This window comes from Electrophorus electricus, chromosome 19 (assembly GCF_013358815.1).
Source record: "Electrophorus electricus isolate fEleEle1 chromosome 19, fEleEle1.pri, whole genome shotgun sequence".
NCBI classification, from domain to species: Eukaryota; Metazoa; Chordata; class Actinopteri; order Gymnotiformes; family Gymnotidae; genus Electrophorus; species Electrophorus electricus.
Genome location: NC_049553.1, coordinates 7793257 through 7812238, shown reverse-complemented (window position 1 = coordinate 7812238; position 18982 = coordinate 7793257). Strand labels below are relative to the sequence as shown.

Here is an 18982-nt window from a genome sequence, read left to right as displayed (position 1 = left end):
TACCTGAGGAATAGCTCATTACATATTGATTCTCCTAATTATGCCGTGAAGAGTCGACGTTCTGAAGCGTTCCACTGAAGCCGGGCTCTCCAGGTACTCAGTTGGCTACCCCAAGCACTTTGCTTGTTGGCATTCCTCTTGTTGGGTACTTTGACCTTTGTTTCTACATCTCCGGAATGTCCCCAGCTCACCCAGTTCCACTGCTTTGCAGGGCATGGAGGGTGGTTCATGACGGTGACCCCGGTTTAGGCAGGGCTTCCCTTCACACGCATTCGGCGACTTAACATGAGATTTTGCAATGCTTTCGATCAATTGAGCTAAAGCATTGTGTTGAAAAATCTATCAGAAATCAATTTTTTTATTATATAGATATAGAAATGTAGAAATGTATGTTTCAGGGCCGGAATGTGTATCAAATCCATAAAACTGTTTCACCCGTTGCGGGATTACGAAGATGATGCCTCGTTTAAATCGTGGATCCTTGAAATGGAGTCTGTCACATTAACCAGGCATCTCCACTGGGCTCTCAGATGTCTACAGGCACCAGAACAGAAGCCCCAGAAGGCTGAAGCTCTGTAACATTGGATTAGAGCACATACAGACCCATGTACCGCCGCTGACCTGATCATCTCATTAGCAGTTATGTGACTAGCGCTATAGAAAAGAGCATTAAAAAGTTCAAATCTAATTTTGCCATTTCTTGAGATTTACATTGAGCCTTTCAGGATGCAGTTAACAGCGTGCTTCATGTTGCCTGCTCTCACATCAGTGAAAAGCTAATATCCTGATATCCTGAACCTTGGCCTTGTTCCAACTAGTGGGTGTATGGCAAAATGGTTTAATTAATACGTACACAAGCATGCTGTGTCTTATTGCGACACTACATCAGAACATAATTTCCAATGTCACTCCAACATTCTCCCAGGTCATCAAGTCCTTATCTTATTACTACGTACTCTACCATTTGCATTATGGTTATATCCTAACGATGTTGCTCAATATTATGCCACGTTTTAGCTCACCGTTCCTGACTTTAGCAGGCCTAGCTCCCCAGCTGAGGAAGAAGACAAAAATCCCTGCATGGGGTGTTTGAATGTGGCAGCATGAATTAAACCTGCGCTCTAGTGCCAGGACAAGTAATTGAATTGCAACAGGTGACCAGGGGAAACTCAGCACTTGCCTTGTAATGCCCTCCCTAGAGATGGCCAGTGTTTCCTCAGCTCTCCTGCCAGACTTCTGTTCTACACATTCTGACTGAGGGGCTCAGGTGGTTGTTGGCGGCTCAGGTTTTTTTTTTTTTTTTTTTTTTGGTGGCTGTGGAGATAGCAAACACCTGATTGATTGAAGCTAAACAGAAAGATAGCTGGGCTGAGATCTGCCGCCAGCAGAACTGCCTTTGAATGTGAACTGCTGAAAACTCTTGCCCTTGGAGGAGCATCAAAGTTACACTCCGAAACAGAACCCGCAGCTGGGTGAGTCTGGAGGTGTTAAAGCTGGCAGGTTTGGAGAATCAGCTGGCGCCCCTTAGCTGACCCACTGGTGTACTGCGTATTGGATGCTAACTGCCAGCTTCCTTTATTTGTGTCATGTCTGTTGAAGCTTGAGTCCCTTCCATAGGCTCTCCAAAATCTAAAAGCTAACGCCAAGCTCTGTCCTCGGAGATGTTTTGCTTTTTAGTTTGTTTTTTGACTTGTATGAAAAAAAGAGTAATTATTCCGATCAATGACCTTATAAAAGGAGCAGTTGTCTTCATTGTCTCCAAATGACCCTGCTGTCTAGACTGTTCAAGAAGAAGGTGAACTTTTTTGATCACATTTGTGTGGTTTTATAATGGAGTAACTTCTGCTCAGGTTTTTTTTCAGTGGATGTCTCAGGAATGTTTCCTGTTCTTACCTTATACATCTCATACAAGACCAAAGATTTACTGGAATTCCAATAATAATTACATCACGACAAGGCCATTTGGCTTCATTTGAACCGCTAGTATAAAATTCCAGAAAAGGACAGGATGAACACATTAGCATTTGTCCATATTAAGCTAATGTTGGATAATATTGATGGCTAATAACTTTTTGCATAGTTGTGCTTAATAAAGCTTGTGTTGTCAATTTGTTAACTTGCACTCAATAAAAACTGTACAAAATTAGCTGCCCTTGAAAGCTTCTAGGAGTTAATTAATGCGCCTCCCTGGATGCCTGTTTCTATCTCCTTACTGCTACATTGCTTAATCCGGTGAAGACGGCCACTATCTTGATTTAGATTTCTACCGTGCCTTTGCTCCTAAGTTTATTTATTTATTTTTTTTATTTATTTATTTTTATTATTATAATTTTTTTTTATAAAGGTTCCTCGTTAAAAAGTTGCAGAACCTCCAGCCTCTGTGTGGCAGATCCAGCATTTTATGTTTTGGTACCATCTTGGTAGATGTGGGCTGTGATGGACGGCTAGGAAGAGCAGAGGGCGGGTGCTAGAGCGGGTCGAGGAGAACTGAGAGGTGGTTAGAATGAACGGTAGAGGAAGCAGAGATAAAAGATGTAAACTGTCCTAAGCCGCTCACTCAGGTGTTGGAGAGGGCTGCTCACTAAATAGGCCAGTGCATTGAGGGCTGTTTGTGTGGGTGTGATAAAAATTGGGCGGACAGCGTTTCGACAGCCTGCTCATGTACACGCTGGGAAAAATAATGACCAGCGATGCCAAGCTCACAGACGAGGGCAAAACGATAGCAATACACCATGTGGCTCCTAGCTAGACAGCAGGCCTTGTCATGGCTCCGCTCCTGAAGAATTTGGGTGCTCTGGGGTCCCCACTCCCCATTTAATCCCACTCCTATATCCTGTCTGTCTGTCTGTTGTTGCACCTCGTGTTCTTAGCTTTGATCGTGAGTCTCCTGCTCATGTGTATGCCCATGTATACTTCTAGACCCCCTAAGGGCTTCCCTCTTGCATCCACAGCTGTCTCCACTCATTCGGAAGGAGAGGAGAAGACCCAGGTCCTGCTCATGGTTGAGAGTGGCAGGTAGATCTCTACTCGCTAAAACACTGTTATGCTTGAGTGCTGCAGCTTGAATTCTTCCAGATCTTTTAATGGTAGTTTTCCTGTTGTTATGATTCATTTTGTGTGTGTGTGTGTGTGTGTGTGTGTGTGTGTAACAGAACCATCTACATGCATGGCATCAATAAACAAGACTTTGCATTGTGGTACTCTGCTATCCAATTGGCTGCTGGAAGGGACGGCAGGGCGCTTAGCAACCAGCAGCTGACTAAAAATGACGTGCCTATCATAATCGATAGCTGCATGGCTTTTGTCACACAATATGGTAAAAGTATTTATTTATTTTTTCCCCTTAAGCCTTTCTTAGTATATATTGTTAATTTTAATATTTCAAGGCTGACACATTAACATCTTTTGTCCTTGGTCAAAAGTCCTGGATGTTCGATTACATTGACTAAGTCTCTACGTATCCCAGGCTTGTGTCATCAGGACATATATCAGAGGAATGGTGACCCCAAGCGTGTGGCAGAGCTGCTGGAGGAGTTCAGCCAAGACGCTCGAAACGTCAAGCTCCGTGCTCAGGACCATCGGCTAGAGGACGTCACCGACACACTTAAGAGATTCCTGTCCCAGTGCGAGGACGCCCTTCTGGCGAAAGAGCTCTACCCTTACTGGATCTCTGCCCTCGGTTAGTACTGAAATGTCACAGAAACGATGCACACAGGGGACAGGTTGCAAAATCTCATATTTTTGTAATTGGACAGTAGCTGTCGAGTGGGCGATAAATGCATGTCTTGCCCTCCAGGGTTCCTGTATTGATTCGTTGATCATTAAAGGACAGGTTCACTTGCTTCTCATGGTCTATGACCATTAGAGCAGTGAGGGGCAATGTCTCTTTCTAAGGTGTGCAAGCTTTTGTTTTCTTATTTCAGATGAAGTGAATGAAGAGGGCAGGATTGAGAAGTACAGCACCTATATTCAGAGTTTACCCAAGGTTAATAGATCAACTCTGGCTGCATTACTGCAGCACCTGTACAGGTACACACATGCAGGCATGCCTGCTCCTGCATGCTCCTATACACACACTACTATACACTCATACATAACAAACACACACACACACACATTTACATTTATGGCATTTGGACACTCTAGAGCAACTTACCAAAGTACTTCAGTTGCTTACACCACATACATCAGCACATTTCTACACACACCTACGCACTCATTCTCACTCTCTCCATCTCTCTTTCAAACACACGCGAGCACGCACACACGCACGCACGCACACACACACACACACACACACACACCCCCACACACACACCCACAGACACAAACAAACTGAGTACACTTACAAAACTTCCAGAGTTTTGTAATGAGCTCTTTTGAACAAAATTCCTGAGTCACCATCGCCAGCTCTTATAAACCTACACACTTTTTCTTTGTTATTAGGCTTTTTGAGGGCTGGTTTACAAGTCCTCAGTAATTTTTTTTTTTTTCTCATAAACCCTCAGTGGGCCTGTCAGATTACTTGGAATATTCTGGAAATTACTGTAATTGTTTGGAGAACACTTAACTTTCCCACTTGGCCGATTTGGATTGTGGCCTAACGTGTCCCCTGTGATGAGCCACAATTATTGTTTTGTTTTCTTCACAAACTGAGACGTTAATATTTCTCCCTGACTGTTTACCGTTGCTTGTGTGTCCATTTGGGTGCATGTGCATGTTTGTGTATGTGGGAATGTGTTTCAGTGCAAGTCTATGTAATTGAGTGTGTGTATGCGTGCGTTTTTGTGTTAGTTTTTTCTCCATTTTTTTTGGGACTGAACATATCCACGAATGCACACGTATATTCATATGCATGCGACTGACATAAGGGAGTGTGTGTGTCTGTCTGTTTATTTATTCTGTACTGTATGTATTTGTGTGTGTGTGCGCATGTGTGTGTCCGTGTCCTCACACTCTCACAAGGATCCAGAGCTGTTCTCACATTAACCAGATGAAGAGCGCCAGCCTGGCATGTGTGTTCTCGTCCTGCCTCTTCCAGACGGGTGGACATGCTGTTCAGGAGACGCGGGTGGTGGAAGACCTCATCAACAACTACGTCCAGCTCTTCTCCGTCAGTGTCCTCCACGCAATGTCGAATTGGCAGTGGGGACGAGGAGCTCTAGGAGTGGGGCTGCCCAAATGCGCTTGGACACATTTTACTGATTTAGGTCTTAGAAGGCCTGGTGTGTGTGTCCTTATTGCAGTGCCTTGCAGTGAGGGAAGAGGGAGAGGAGTGAAAGGAAAAGGGCTCCATTAGGGTATGAGGATGGCCAGGTGCTCTGACATGCTCATCCAGGACAGGGGGTTGAGACCGTTGTTCGGCTTGCCTGGGATTCTGGCTAGGGAGTCTCCCTGGTGCTTCCAGACTTGCTCTGATCCTGACTGTGCCTCCCCTTTATCTTCTGTGGGTGGCGCGACTAGGACTGGAATGGGCGGGGCCTGTTATTAGCCACAAGCCGTGCGTTTTAAGTCCTTGTGGGCTTCCCACTGTTTTAAGTGCTTGTGGGCTTCCCACTGCAGTAGTTCTGAAATCCAACTGAATGTCCTTGTCCATGGTCCTGAAACTGGATGAGGTGACACGAGAGGTAATGTAGGTGGGTTTTCTGGCTCTCAGCACAGAGCCGGTGTCATGACACCTTTGCACCCAGCCAGCTTATGGAAGTAACAGCAGGTTAATGCACATCCTGCTTTAAGAGTATTCTTGCCTGGACTGAAGAAAATCGGGATAAATATCCATGTGGCATCTCGAACACTGCACTCCTACTGCATGTCACTTGAGAAGGGGGTTGATTTTGCTATTGCGCAAGAACTTTTTTGCTGTATACTATATAATGGGATTTGAAGTACTGTGGAGTGCTAATTCCCCCTTGGCAGGCCTCTCTCGCTGTCTCTCATACACACATACATCTGGTAAAGCCAGCCTGCATCAGTGTGAGATATGAGCTTTTGTGTGACGAATAAGCGTCAAGCTGAACTAAAGATTGGCAGGCACTTCCAATGAAAAAGCACACAGCACAACAGAAAGCCAGAAGCAAAAGTATATTAAAACATCCCCATACAGAAAACTATCACTATTACACAGAACGGTGTGACATAACTCATTATTTCCCTTCGAAATTTAACAGATAATAGATGGTACAAAGAGACGTTTTTAATGTGAAGTTTTTGTTTGTTTGTTTGTTTGTTTGTTTGTTTTTGGAAAGGTCTTCAAAGCCAGCCTGAGGTTTTACTGTAATGCATTAATGAAAGGGTAAAATACTAAAGTCTAAAAGATCCCCCCCTCCTCCCCCTACTCAGGTGGAATTGCCCTTTGGTTGGAGATAAATCACAAACCGACTTGGCAGATAAAAATCTTACCTAGTAGATTACTTATTGAAACCTAATGTGTGGACTGGGGTGCTGGGAGGAGCAGAGAGGCTTTGTGTGACACTGTCTCTCACCTGCTGTTTATCTGTATGTGCCCATTAAACCAGGTCAATGAGGAGCAAGTCAGGCAAATGGAAAGAGAGAACAGCTTTATCACCAGGTGGAAGGACACCACGGTAAGTCACCCCTTTTAACCTCTCTGTTAGGGGGGGTGTGCGCCAGCTGAGAAAGCAATAGATGGTGTCTCTAATACGTATATGGTGGCGCATCTCGTGTGCATATTTTATAAGGTGTCCAAATGTGCGTGTGGACACGCAAGTGCTGTGTTCGCATGTGCATGTTACATGCACGTGCACATGGAGCATGTCATTGCATCATGTGGTTTTGTGCAGTGTATCGGTGTTTGTTCATCTGCATATGTTTGGTAAGGGTGTGTATGTTTGTAAAGGTGTGTTCTAGTAGTATGGGATCGAATTTAACAAGGAAAAAAAAACATTAAAGATGATGCTGTTGTTGTTTTTGTTTGCTTTTTTACATTAAAGTTGAGACAGGGAAAGTTTTAAGCTGAATGCAGCCATGCAGAATAGACGGTCAGCTCTTTGAACGGACAATTCTATTACTGTGCCTTCAAGTCATGGGGAAAATTGGGAACCCACTAAGACAAATGAAAAGAGGAAAATGTTTAGGAGAGGCAGTGGAGTGTTCTGGAAGGGGACAGCAGGGCGCTGGGCTACTCTGGACTACGCACATGAGTGCTCGATCCTGCAAAGCACACAAGATGCCACAGGCAACTCCGCTTTGGTTACATATATTTACAGAGTGATTTGTACATGTAGGGGGAAAAGATATCTGGTTCATTATGAGCCTGTAATGTACTGAATAGTCTGTGTGTGTGTGTGTGTGTGTGTGTGTGTGTGGGGGGGGGGGGGGGGGGGGGGGTAGTAGTTATTTAGAAAGTTTCAGTGAGGGACATAATCATAATAATCATGGTTTTATACATATAAAACACTTATTTTACAAAATGTTTCACATAAAAATACATTGGATATAAAAGAGAAATGGAATAAATTAGGAGAAAAGCAAAGAAAAAACAGCAAAAATGAGTATATTGGGATAAAAATAAAAGACAAAATATAAAACAAAGGAAAAAAAACCCCAGCAGAAAGTAAAGTGCAGAACACAGAAAAAACAAAAGCAAACTGGAACAGGCAGGTCTGAACACTGCTAGGAAAAACAACCTAGATTGTCTAGAACCCTCGGTTCACTGGGATACGAATTCCAGAGCTTGGCACCATAACAGGAAGACGCTGCTTCACCTCACTTTAGTCAGGTATTGCAAGTATGTAACTTGATGTGAGAGCTCCCGGTGGGAACATGCTAATCGATACACTGAAGTACGATGGAGCGAGGCACGTGAAGGCCATTAAGAGCACCTTCACATCAATCCTGAAGACACGGGTCGCCATTGCAGGTCTCTGAGAACAGGTGAAATACGTTCCCTCGTTCTCATGTCAAATTCTCACGGCATCCTTTTGCACTTTTGCAGTGATGGAGTTCTTTGGTAGGCCCGAAAGAGCGTTTTTGTTGTGCCGACACACTGAAACAGCTGACAGTGAAAAACACGCATGCTTGTGTGTCAATGACACTTAAACCTTGGGTTTATTTCTCAGTTGACAGAGTGCTGATTTGCAAGTGCATAACTATTAAAGCTAAGTATATTGTTAAAAGAAACGTGTGTTTTTTTTTAGTTTTCGAAGATAAGGACTCTCGGGGCAGCAGTGCAACACTACTTCGCCATTCCAAATAAGGAATTCACTTTTGTCTTTGTTTAGCTGCAGAAAGTTGTGTCTCATGCACTCTATTGTCAGGGTCAGTAACTAGGGACATGTGCAGTTGTATATCGTCTGCATGTTGATGGATTTATTAATGATCATGGCTAACGGAAGCATGTATAGATTAAATGGTGCCATTCCAAGGATCTGACCTTGAGACAAAGCAAGGGACTCGGGCATGATTTCTAACGTTATCCTCACGGCTGCTCAGGCAGGCTTGGAACCAATTTAGAACAGATCTGAATAGACCAACCCAGTTTTGTAGCCAGTGAAGTAATGTCTTGTGGTCAAGTGTATCACAAGTGGCACTAAGATCTAAAAAAAAAAAATCCAAGAACAGATAGGTTACCTGTATAGGTTCTTTGATTTACTTTAAGATCACTTAGAACTTTAAGAAGTGCTTTTTAATGTACTATAATGAGCCAGAAAGCCAGATTGGAACTATATTTAAGCTGTCAGAAATAAGACAATGAAAATGTGGTTTCTACTCAATTATACGATTGAACTTGTCTAGAAAGAGAATATTTGAAATATACTCTATAATTGCTGAAAGGTTATTTCTCTTTTTTTTTTTTTTGGCTTGCTTATGTAATGTCATATTGTTAAGTGGCATGTTTGACTTCAGCTGTATATCATTTGGATACAAGCGCACAGATACAGTGGTAGAAGCTGAATGGAGTGTTGATTGCTCTTTGTTAGGTTCATCATTGCTATCTCGCCACGTGCAGAGTTCTTTAGTAAATGCAGAATTCTCTCTTCTGTCATTTACTTCTTTCACTGTCTCATTTGGCATCAAAGATCTGTGCTTTTTTTTCAAAAAGGAATAAAGACTGAAAGGAAGGAAAGAAATGCTAAAAATCACAATGCCCTTTTTTATTCTGAGGGCACATCAGTAACAGACTCGCCATAGCCATCAGCGAACTGACACAGCTTTGGGCATGACCCGAGTTGCGGGTGAAGGAGAGGAAAAGTCATCATGTTAATGGTGGCTGCAGTGTTTTGGTTGATTGGTTTAATACTGGAAAAGTGGAAAAGCCCCATGAGTTTCCGCCCATCTAACGATTCATGCTGGTAATGGTGTCTCAGCTTTTAGTCCATGTTTTTTTTCTACAGGACATGAAGTAGAAATAAGTTGTATGTTCTATTAAAGCTTCATTAAATATTACGTAGAATAAATATTGCAGTAGTGGTATGTATGGTATGGTTCTTGGTAATGGAAGGTGATCACCCTTTCTCTTCTGTAAAGGCTGTCTAGAATTTGCGGATTTCTTCTTATTTCAGTATTGTGACAAAACCGTAAAGCCAACTTACCACTGCCCAACAAAGGGCTGGTCATGTGACCAACAAGTCAGCTGTGAAATGGCTATTGATCTTTCACGGCAGTGGTGTTCATTTTTGTGGTGGGTGTGATTCCTTCCAGATGATGACTGGTCAAAACTGCACAGTTTTGCTTTGTTCTTATTTCATAATTTGTGAGGTTTGTGAGATGAAGCAAATTAATTGTGTGTGTCTACAGTTCTCTCCAGCTGGTGACTTGATCTTTGAGGTTTATTTGGAAAAGAAGGAGCCGGGAAACTGCTGTTTAATCAAGGTGTGTGTGTGTGTGTGTGTGTGTGTGTGTGTGTGTGTGTGTGTGTGTGTGTGTGTGTGTGTGTGTATATATATATATATATATAAGGAAACCTGGGGCGATAACTGCCACCAACCAAATCAAAGAGGAGTTAATCAAAGAAGTGTCTCATTTAATTTTGTGAGTAATTGTTTTATCAGCAGTAGGAGAAAGCTGCAGGTAATGGACTTATGCAGGTGTGAAACCTCAGTAAACTGTGTGTGTGTGTTTGCATTACCCACACTGTTTTCCTCAACACATATATTTATTACAACTTTAACTCAGATGTTCACTATTTCAAGTATTGTGGGACATCTTGTTTTGGTGGTGGTGGTGATTGCTGCATTGCTGCTTCAGGTTTCTCCCACCATGCATTCTGATGAGCTGGCTGATAACACTCTGCAGATGAAGGGCATAGACACAGGCCTCCAGGATCTGTGGACCACGTTCGAGGTGATCGAGAATGGAGAACTTGGTATGACTCAACATTTGCATGCACAGGTGCAAAACAGGCTAAAACATTGCCTATATCTGTAAACTGTGAAGACCCATCTAGCAGCTGTAGTGTTGCATTACAAAAATGGCCAGCGTGCATAAACAAGTGGTTGTCCTATTTATTGGAATAATTTCCTTCTAGTTGTGAGAAACTATTAAGTGACTATGATACGATGGAAAGTGTTTGTGAAGGGGGTGTTGGGGGGGGGGGGGGGGCGTGTTAGCTCCTTTTATACAGATTAGGACTGGATAATAGATCTATTTTGCACTTGAGTGTGTTTTGTAATCAGGCTCAGATTGGCTCGGGAAAATTGCAAATTTGCAGAATGCAATTATGTGCTTGTGGAGGCCAAAAGCAACAGCAAAAAAGGTATTTAATTTGTAATAGATTTTTTAAGGTTAGACCTCACTGATTTAGGAATTAAGAATTTGGGAGATTCATTTGAAGATTGAATTGAAATGGTTCAAACTGACACCCATTCCTAACTTCTTGTCTAACACGTACACGTGCATATAAAATTCCATATCGATGTTCCACTGTGTGTGTGTGTGTGTGTGTGTGTGTGTGTGTGTGTGTGTGTGTGTGTGTGTGTGTGTGTATGTGTGTGTGTCTCTCAGAGCGTCCCTTACACTACAGAGAAAGGGTTCTGGAGCAGGTTTTGGAGTGGTGCACTCTGGAGGATCCCACCTCAGCTTTTCTGCTTATCAAAAAATTCCCTGTGTTGCCCACGTCCTCCACTCCAGGTAGGGCATTTCCACCCCTCTTCCAGATGAGGGTCTCTTCACGATGGCCTTACTGGGAAAAACAAGGTCAAAATGTTTTTGCACCAGGGCTCTTTCCTCACGGTACACCACCATAGTAAGAAAGATTAGGTAGCATACCAGCTTTCTCAGCAGTTTAATATCCGTCTCTGAAAGAACTTTCATATGCGCTTTCTTCTCTCGCTGCTGAATGGAATCGTTTGGCACATTAGAGCAGGACACATTTAGCGTGTGCTTTCTGCCACTTCTTTAGCCATTCAAAACAGTAATAGCAGTCAAGAGAGCACCTTGGTCTTTTATTAGTGTGTTACTGAACCGGCATATCATATGCAACCTTTAACTCACACAGAGTAATAGCTTCTGTTTTACACCTCACTAAATTATATTAATATCTATTGGTCATCCTTCTGATTACCGAGGTGTTTGCCATTCGCAAAGCTATTTAGACCTGTAGACTATACCCTCGTGAAATCTATCTATAATAGTTAAGCTGAAAGTCTAGTTTGAGAATGTGTCTTGATTGACACGCAAAGTGTTGTATATGGCAAATTACAGATCGTGTGTGTGTGTGTGTGTGTGTGTGTGTGTGTCTTTAATCTTTTAGAAGACCTAAAGGATTACACTAAAGGAGAGCAGCTCAGGTTTAATGATGGTTCCTCCAAACTGCTTTCGGGTCACAAGTTTCAGGACAGATATCTACTCCTGCGGGACAAGAAACTGCTGCTGCATAAAGATTCCAAAGTAAGAATCTGTTGTTCTTCTCTGTCTGACTGCCTGTCTGTCTGTCTCTGCCTTTCTACGCTTCATTGTTCCCCTTCTCCTTCTCTCTGTACTCCCATCTCTCATTAGTTTTTTGCCTCCAGTCCTGACCCCACTCACGCCACTACACATACCCTGCCAGGGTTGTATTTCGTGGGGAAATTTCTGCTGGTCGCACCGCTGCAGTGGCCGTGTGCACTACCGCCGTTCGCCAGAGGGGGCGCCACAGCCGCTACCGCATCCCGACATTGCTAATGATTGAGAGACCGAGATGGGATGAAATTAGTTCCTCTGGGCCAATTGGATGCCCCATTTGCAGCATGCTATAAAGGGAGTGGGGTTGGTAATACACCTATTTCCCCATTTTGAGAAGTAAAGATGCGTGAAGCTCCTTCTACATGGTGGAAGGATTAAAACAGTTCTGCTTGTGTAAGCGTGGCGGTGCACCGCACTGCCTGTCGTCGTGCCGCGTGTGATCTGCACTATCTCCCCACGGGGTGCGCCTGGCTCACGCCGACGCACCGCCTCACTCAGACAGCCACGTGTGTTAATAATTTAGATTTGAAGGAAACTGCATACATGTGTGCGCATGGGGGGGGGAGGGGCGTTCTTTTCTTAATTGGTGTAAAATGCAAGTACTTTAGAATGTTCTCCTAGTTATTCAGTCAAGAAGGTGGAAATCAGCTCTGAAGTAGAAATTTAATTGACATTCTGATGCCATTGTTTTTCAAGTTTCCTTTTCTCCTGCAGCTGGGCAAAAGGTTTGTGTGTGTGCAAAAGGTTTTTTTGTTTGGTGTGTGTGTGTGTGTGTGTGTGTGTGTGTGTGGATTTGTTATCACTGTGTTTGTCTGACTGTGCTGCATTGTTCATTATGTGTGAAATACATCCCTTCAAGACAACATTCCAGTCTTGTTGGCATATGCTAGGTTAAACAAGGCCCTTGGGCTCAGTGCGTCTGTACACAGGATACGCCGCGCTCTTCTCCTCTTTTTCCGAGAAGAGAACACTGGGGAATAAACGAATATCAGCTCAGCTCAGCCATTTGTGCCCAACTGCAAGTCTGACTCAATTCCAGCACTTACAGTGATAGTTTAGGGAAAATGTGGTGAAATTTGATGGAGACATTTTCACTGTTATCTCCTCAAGTAAATAGGATGTTATTACCCACTGGATGTAGAGCTGTATAGAATTATTGAGAACTGTATATTATTTATGTAAGAAGTTCATATGGTCTTGTATGGAGTGTGAGTGTACATTTATTATGAATTATATCTTCTGACTTTTTTGGGGCCAATTAGTGTCTTGATATTGTGTTTCATGTAATTCCTTCCCTAGAGTACGAAGCCAGAGAGAGAGGTTCCCGTGGAGTCTGTGAAATGCTACCTAGGATTGAGAAAAAAACTGAAACCACCAAGCAAGTAAGGATTAGGATCCATTAATCCAGTAGCAAATCATGTAACAAAACACAATTAAAGGACATATTTTACAAATAGTTTTGCATAATTATGGTTTTTCCACCTATAGCATCACCAGATTCAATAATACACTGTAACCTAACAAAAGTTTCACATCTCATATTTAGATATTTTGAAATAATACATATAGAAGTCAAAAGTGGTAGAACAAAATACATTGGTCAAGCTTAATTTTGTCTCTGCTGAAGACAGACAGTAACATTTAAAAAAATATTAAGATAGTTTCCAGATTGTTCTGTGCCGTCCTCTGTCCTCGTTAATATTACTTGGTGTGTGTGCTGCTGCCTCAGCGTCCCGTGCCAGTGTGCGTGGCCTTACTGGCGTAGGTCACGATCCTGCCTGGGGGGACAAACCTTTCTGATGCTCCCCAACACCACATCTATATCTCACAATAACACGACTGATTAAATGGAATCGGCTTTTAACAAATACAAATGATCCATTTTGTCCTTTCCCACTGCGAACACCACACGGTCTGATTTGCTCCTTTTTTTTCCCCCCATTTATTTTTCAATAAATTTTTGAAGAAGATTGGAATGTTTTACCAGTTATCACTTTCAGTCGGAGTATAACAATACTGCTGTGTCTGTAATTCTAACAGCCGATTCCCATTCAAATGGGGTTGGGGGTGGGCGAGTCTATGGGAGGCAAAGGACGAAGAGTAACGGAGAAATCAATCCTAGGCATTGAGCACAGAGTTGGGAGAACGAGAGGGCAGGAGACATCGAGTGGTGGGGCCTCAAAGCTCCGGGTGCTCTCAATGTGCAGCAAGCAGGAACTTTTCCTTTCAGGCAGAAGAATGAAGTTTGAGCAAAGAATAAAGCTCTCGAGAAAGCATTGGAGAAGCGTCATCCATAGCAGCCAATCATCACAGAGAGAGAGCGAGCGAGAGAGAGAGAGAGAGAGAGAGAGAGAGAGAGAGAGAGAGAACAGAAGAAGACAGGTGGCAGCTCAAGTGAGCCTGAGGCCTATAACTTTTTCTTCTTCTTCTTTTGTCTTCGTCGTCGTCTTCTACGTCTTTCCAAGCTCCCCTGAATCAGTGGACATGACATGTTTTGGCAGGTTTCCAGCTGATAATATAGGCAGAAATGTCTGTCCCTTTTGTGTCGCCCTCAGGTCACGCACGGCAGTGTTGTATTTTGCTCCTGGGCCAGTTGTGTGGTTCTCTGTGCAGTTAAACCAGCACTGAGAGGCTCGCCTTGAGTGTGAACTCTTTTCCAGCAGCACGAAACATACAGAAACCGACTGGACTGAAATTTAAAAGTGCCCCGAGCAGAAGCTCATCACTGCTTGATAACTTCCTGTATTTGGTGAAAAAAAGTTGGTGGTACGTTGTAAGAAAGAAGCCACGGTGTCTCTCGGTTCACGGCCCATGTCGTCCGTCCTTGCCTCATCTGTCGGGCTAGCAAATGCAGAGTGTTTTTATTCGTGGCACACTGTCGCTTTTCTGTGCGCTTAAATTCGTTAGTATCATGTACTGAACTGTTGGCAGAGAGGCCCTCCTTTAGCCTGAGTTTTTATTCCACCCACCAGCTCTTTAAACTGCACTTAGGTGTTATTTAGGCCGCTGTGGAGGAAGCTAAGCTGAATTTTACGGTTGCTTAGCGCCTTACCAACCCTCTGGGGGTCACGTTCTGTGACTGTGGGAAAGAGTTGAGAATAGACTTAAATCGATATGGGGTCCTTGGTGAAATGCTGGGAGGATCAAGGTTTGTGTGCTTTTTTCATTGGCCCTCTCTCTCTCTCTCTCTCTCTCTCTCTCTCTCTCTCTCTCTCTCTCTCGTTCTTGTTCTCCCCCCCCCCCCCCTCACTTTCTACCTCTCTCTTTCTCAACAGTTGGGGCTTTACCATTCACACTCAGAAGCAGCAGTGGTAAGTGCAGTTCATTTTGGGATAATTAATAAAGTCAATCATCGATGAGTATTTCTATATTATTGTTTTTTCTTCTTTACATTGGACTTTTTAAAAAATCTTTAGGCCTTGAACCATGCTAGATGTAGGAGATATTTGCTGCAGTATTTTAATAAGCCATAAATTACAGTTACAGCAAACAACTTTAATTATGACCTTTGTATGCCCTCAAAAAGGTATTTCTGCTGTGAGGGAAAAGATTCTCAGCTGGAATGGGTTACAGCCATTATCAAAATCAAGGTGAGTGGGTTCAATTACAGTTCTACATGTAAATTCTTAATTAAAGTGCCTTAAAGAAAAATTCCAGTGATTTTCTCCAAAAACATATCTGCATGCTTCATAGTGGCTTAATACAGTGTGAGTGGGGTGTGTTCTTTTTTCCCTCTTTGTAAAATTTTCTTTCCAGAAGAAGGATGTAGTAAAAAAATTCCTCCCACAGGGCACAGAACAAGGCAACAAAATAGCTTTGAGAAACTCTTAATACGGCGGTGCAATGTTCTCCAACAGTTGCATATCTTGTGGTAAGACCTGACAGTACAGAACATAGGCAGGTTTATAACTCATCTGGGGCACAGCTCTGATGTGATTCACAGTTTTGCGCTGAATTTATTTTTGGGGGGTAGAGGGGTATGTTTCTTATTTACAAATCATTATTTCTCAGAGGTGCATGGTAGATAAAATTTGTAGATTGCTGGATATGTGCAGTGTATCTTCCGGCCCATTCCTCATGAACCACCACGAAATCTGACCTGCTCCCTCTCCGGCAGGACACACGCTTTCTCTGACATCACATTATGAGATTACAAATAGCACCAACACAATTACTGATTTCCTCTGAAGAAAATGCATTTGCTCTCTAAAGCGACAACAAACTGGTCATGTTTTAACTAAGCATTTTCATGTCCTGGCAAAGCGTCAGGGTCAGAATTCCTACATGAACGAGGGAAAGGTTTTTGGGGTCGTGGTTTTTAATTTTTTTATTTTATTTATTTTTTGCCGGCATAAATCACATTATCTGGAAAAGTCTGTTAGCGGGAATAAGGTCATGTAGACTGCCTCACATAGACTGCCTCAATCACACCGACTCCATCATCACCAGCACCTTCTCTCGGCGGCGCAGGCGGAAGCCTCCAGACCAAACGCGCGAGTCGGCTCGCTGTGTGTTAATAATGGCGGCAGAGGGGCCACACTGCGGGAGAAGCCAGTGATGACTGAGGCGTCACGTGGCTTCCTGCTTCCTCACATCCTGCCCAGCTGCTCCTACCTTATCTGACTCCCTCAGACCTCTGGTTTTATTGCGAGCTTTTGCCCTTCTTTCTGCGCTTTTGCTCTGACACCGTGATGCAGTGTTAAAGAAATAAAGTGCTCTGAATAGCTTTAAAGGAGATATCTTGAGCATTGGGCAGGTTTCTGCAAATGGTGAAAGAATGACAGAGACAGAGACGGAGAGACCCAGAACAAGGACAGAATGGAAGCAATATGTTTTGAAGTTTTTTTTTTTTTTTTTTCTTTTTTCTGACACTTTTATACACACCTTGTAGTGAATGTTTCGGCACCGCGCTGAGAGTGCAGGAGACAACCCAGCAAGTAGATTAATTGATACCTTCAGACTGAAGCACTTTCACACGCTTCCTCCATCTTTTTAACCACCACTCTCTGAGGTGTGGTTTCCATAGAAACAGGCGAGGAACACTGGAGAGGTAAGGATACAGGTAGACGAGGCCTCCCCATGATAAAACGAGAACGTATATGCCCGGAAGAGGATCAGAGGCCACCGAGCTTCTGCGAGAAAAAAAGTACAGGCTGTGTTAGCGAACAAGAAAGGGAGCGTTCCGGTTGCTCGGGTACTGGTGCAGAATGTTCCGGCACACTTGTGCCTACATCATTAAGGTCTTAAAGTTGCTTTTAGTTAGAACTGAGATTGGAGTTTCAGGGCATTTAAAGATAGGGGAGCGTGTTGCGCTGTGCTTGTTTTATGACATGGAGCACTTTGCTTCAGCTTTTAACCTAAAAGCAGAAGTGCGCAGCACTGAGCCAGTTTCTCAGCTTTTCCTGCTAATACCTACTTCCTGAATGCATTTATTTAAATTTTTTTTTTTTTTTAACTAACCAGTTTAACTAAAAAGTGACAATTAGCAGTCCTCCTGGCCTGGAGCTTGACACCCCTCCCTGAAGGAATGGTCCACTAAAATGTAGTATCTGAAAGTTGCATGCCGTTTTCGGTTGTCTTTTATCATACTGGAGTGTAACTTTTTGTGCTTTCGTGTAGTATGGAGAAGACTTATGGATTTCAGGAAGGAAGGGGATAAGCAGGCCTTCAGTTCCCTGGAGCAGCAGGGAGCACCATCCTCCTCACTGGCACGCAGACAGCATGACTGCAAAAGGCAGTAAGGAGGTCAGGATCAAAACGCTTCCATACTGACCCATCCGGCAGTAGTCATTTTAACACGTGTGCCTGTGCGTTTTAGTAAGTGTATGTCATCTTGAAAAAGGCTGCAGTACTCACACATGGGCAGTTTGGCCATTTAGGCTACTACAGAAAAAATGGTCTCCCTGTGAACCTGCATAACCTGATTGCAAAAGCTAAAGAAACCACAGCCACAGGGAGGAACCTGAATATTGTTGCTCTCCACTTTAATCCCCAGGACAACAGCATGGCGGGCACGAATGTCCCTGCTGAGAGAGCGCGGGCAAAGAATTCGGACGAGGCCGATTCTAAATATAACACGGCCATGCTGGAAGGCTGCTTAATGCCTACAGACCAAACAGGGAACACCAGGACTGGAGCTGGCGAAAGAAACTGTCCCCTCCCCTCAGACAAAGGGGTTGTGAAAGGGCCACGCCACCCAGTCCTGGGTGATCATGGCAGACCCCCACACAAGGGGGCCATGTATGGGTGTGCTGTGGGGCACATGCAACAGAGTCTCCTGAAGGAGTTGAGCACTGTCCTTAGCCAGACCAGGCGCGTTCCCCGGGAAGAAAGCTGAGAGCTCACCAAAGGGGGCAGGCCGGCGGGGGTTGATGCATCACAGCTGTAAATAGGAAATATTTATAGCTTATATATGGTCCAAGTATTTCATTTTTTTTTTTTTTTTTTTACCTTATAGCAAATACTGCACAAATATTATTATTATTATTATTATTATTATTATTATTATTATTATTATTATTATTATCTAGGATATCTAGGAGCCCTTAGGAGTGTGTGTGTGTGTGTGTGTGTGTGTGTGTGTGTGTGGTTATACATGTATGCCTCTTTATGCAACCTTATTTTCCAAATTTGACTATAATTCAATTTTTTCTCACTCCACTGACAAATCTATGACAGGTTAGGTGACATAATAAACTGTTGTTTCTAAGAGATATGTATTTTGCATTCCCCTACACTGTACCGTTACAGGATAATTTCGATCAAAGCTACATTTAGTGAGGCAACTGTTTACATAGGCCAATTTTCTGTGCTTAATTTCCCTGTTTTTAGATTGTCATCATTGTTAAAGGTCAAACTGGACACTACTTTGATGATGTGAAGGCACTGAGCAGTTAAGGTTCTGTGTACAGTACAGTGGACCCAGTTCCAGGTCCTAGAGATTTGCCCGCAACAGAAATTGGCTCCATCCCCAATCTAACAAACCCGATTCACTTCATCATGACCTTTAGGGTAGTGGAGTTTCCAGCACTGGACACTGGCACCACTGATATAGAAAGTTTTGAAAGCAAGTAGACTTTTC

The 18982-nt window shown here is 43.3% G+C and overlaps 1 protein-coding gene across 1 annotated transcript in view; it reads left to right on the top strand.

Annotated features, from left to right (window-relative positions):
- Positions 1-18366, top strand: part of zmp:0000000660 (arf-GAP with Rho-GAP domain, ANK repeat and PH domain-containing protein 2) — a 60448-nt gene extending 42082 nt beyond the window's left edge. The window contains exons 19-33 of the mRNA XM_035520093.1: positions 2952-3015; positions 3153-3316; positions 3467-3679; positions 3924-4029; positions 4966-5113; positions 6516-6584; positions 9757-9831; positions 10207-10324; positions 10963-11088; positions 11711-11847; positions 13201-13283; positions 15177-15212; positions 15428-15491; positions 17521-17646; positions 17897-18366. Of these exons, the coding sequence (XP_035375986.1) occupies positions 2952-3015; positions 3153-3316; positions 3467-3679; positions 3924-4029; positions 4966-5113; positions 6516-6584; positions 9757-9831; positions 10207-10324; positions 10963-11088; positions 11711-11847; positions 13201-13283; positions 15177-15212; positions 15428-15491; positions 17521-17646; positions 17897-18238 (1871 nt within the window). The 3' untranslated portion in view covers positions 18239-18366. The remainder of the gene's footprint in view (positions 1-2951; positions 3016-3152; positions 3317-3466; positions 3680-3923; positions 4030-4965; positions 5114-6515; positions 6585-9756; positions 9832-10206; positions 10325-10962; positions 11089-11710; positions 11848-13200; positions 13284-15176; positions 15213-15427; positions 15492-17520; positions 17647-17896) is intronic.
- The last annotated feature ends 616 nt before the right edge of the window (positions 18367-18982 follow it).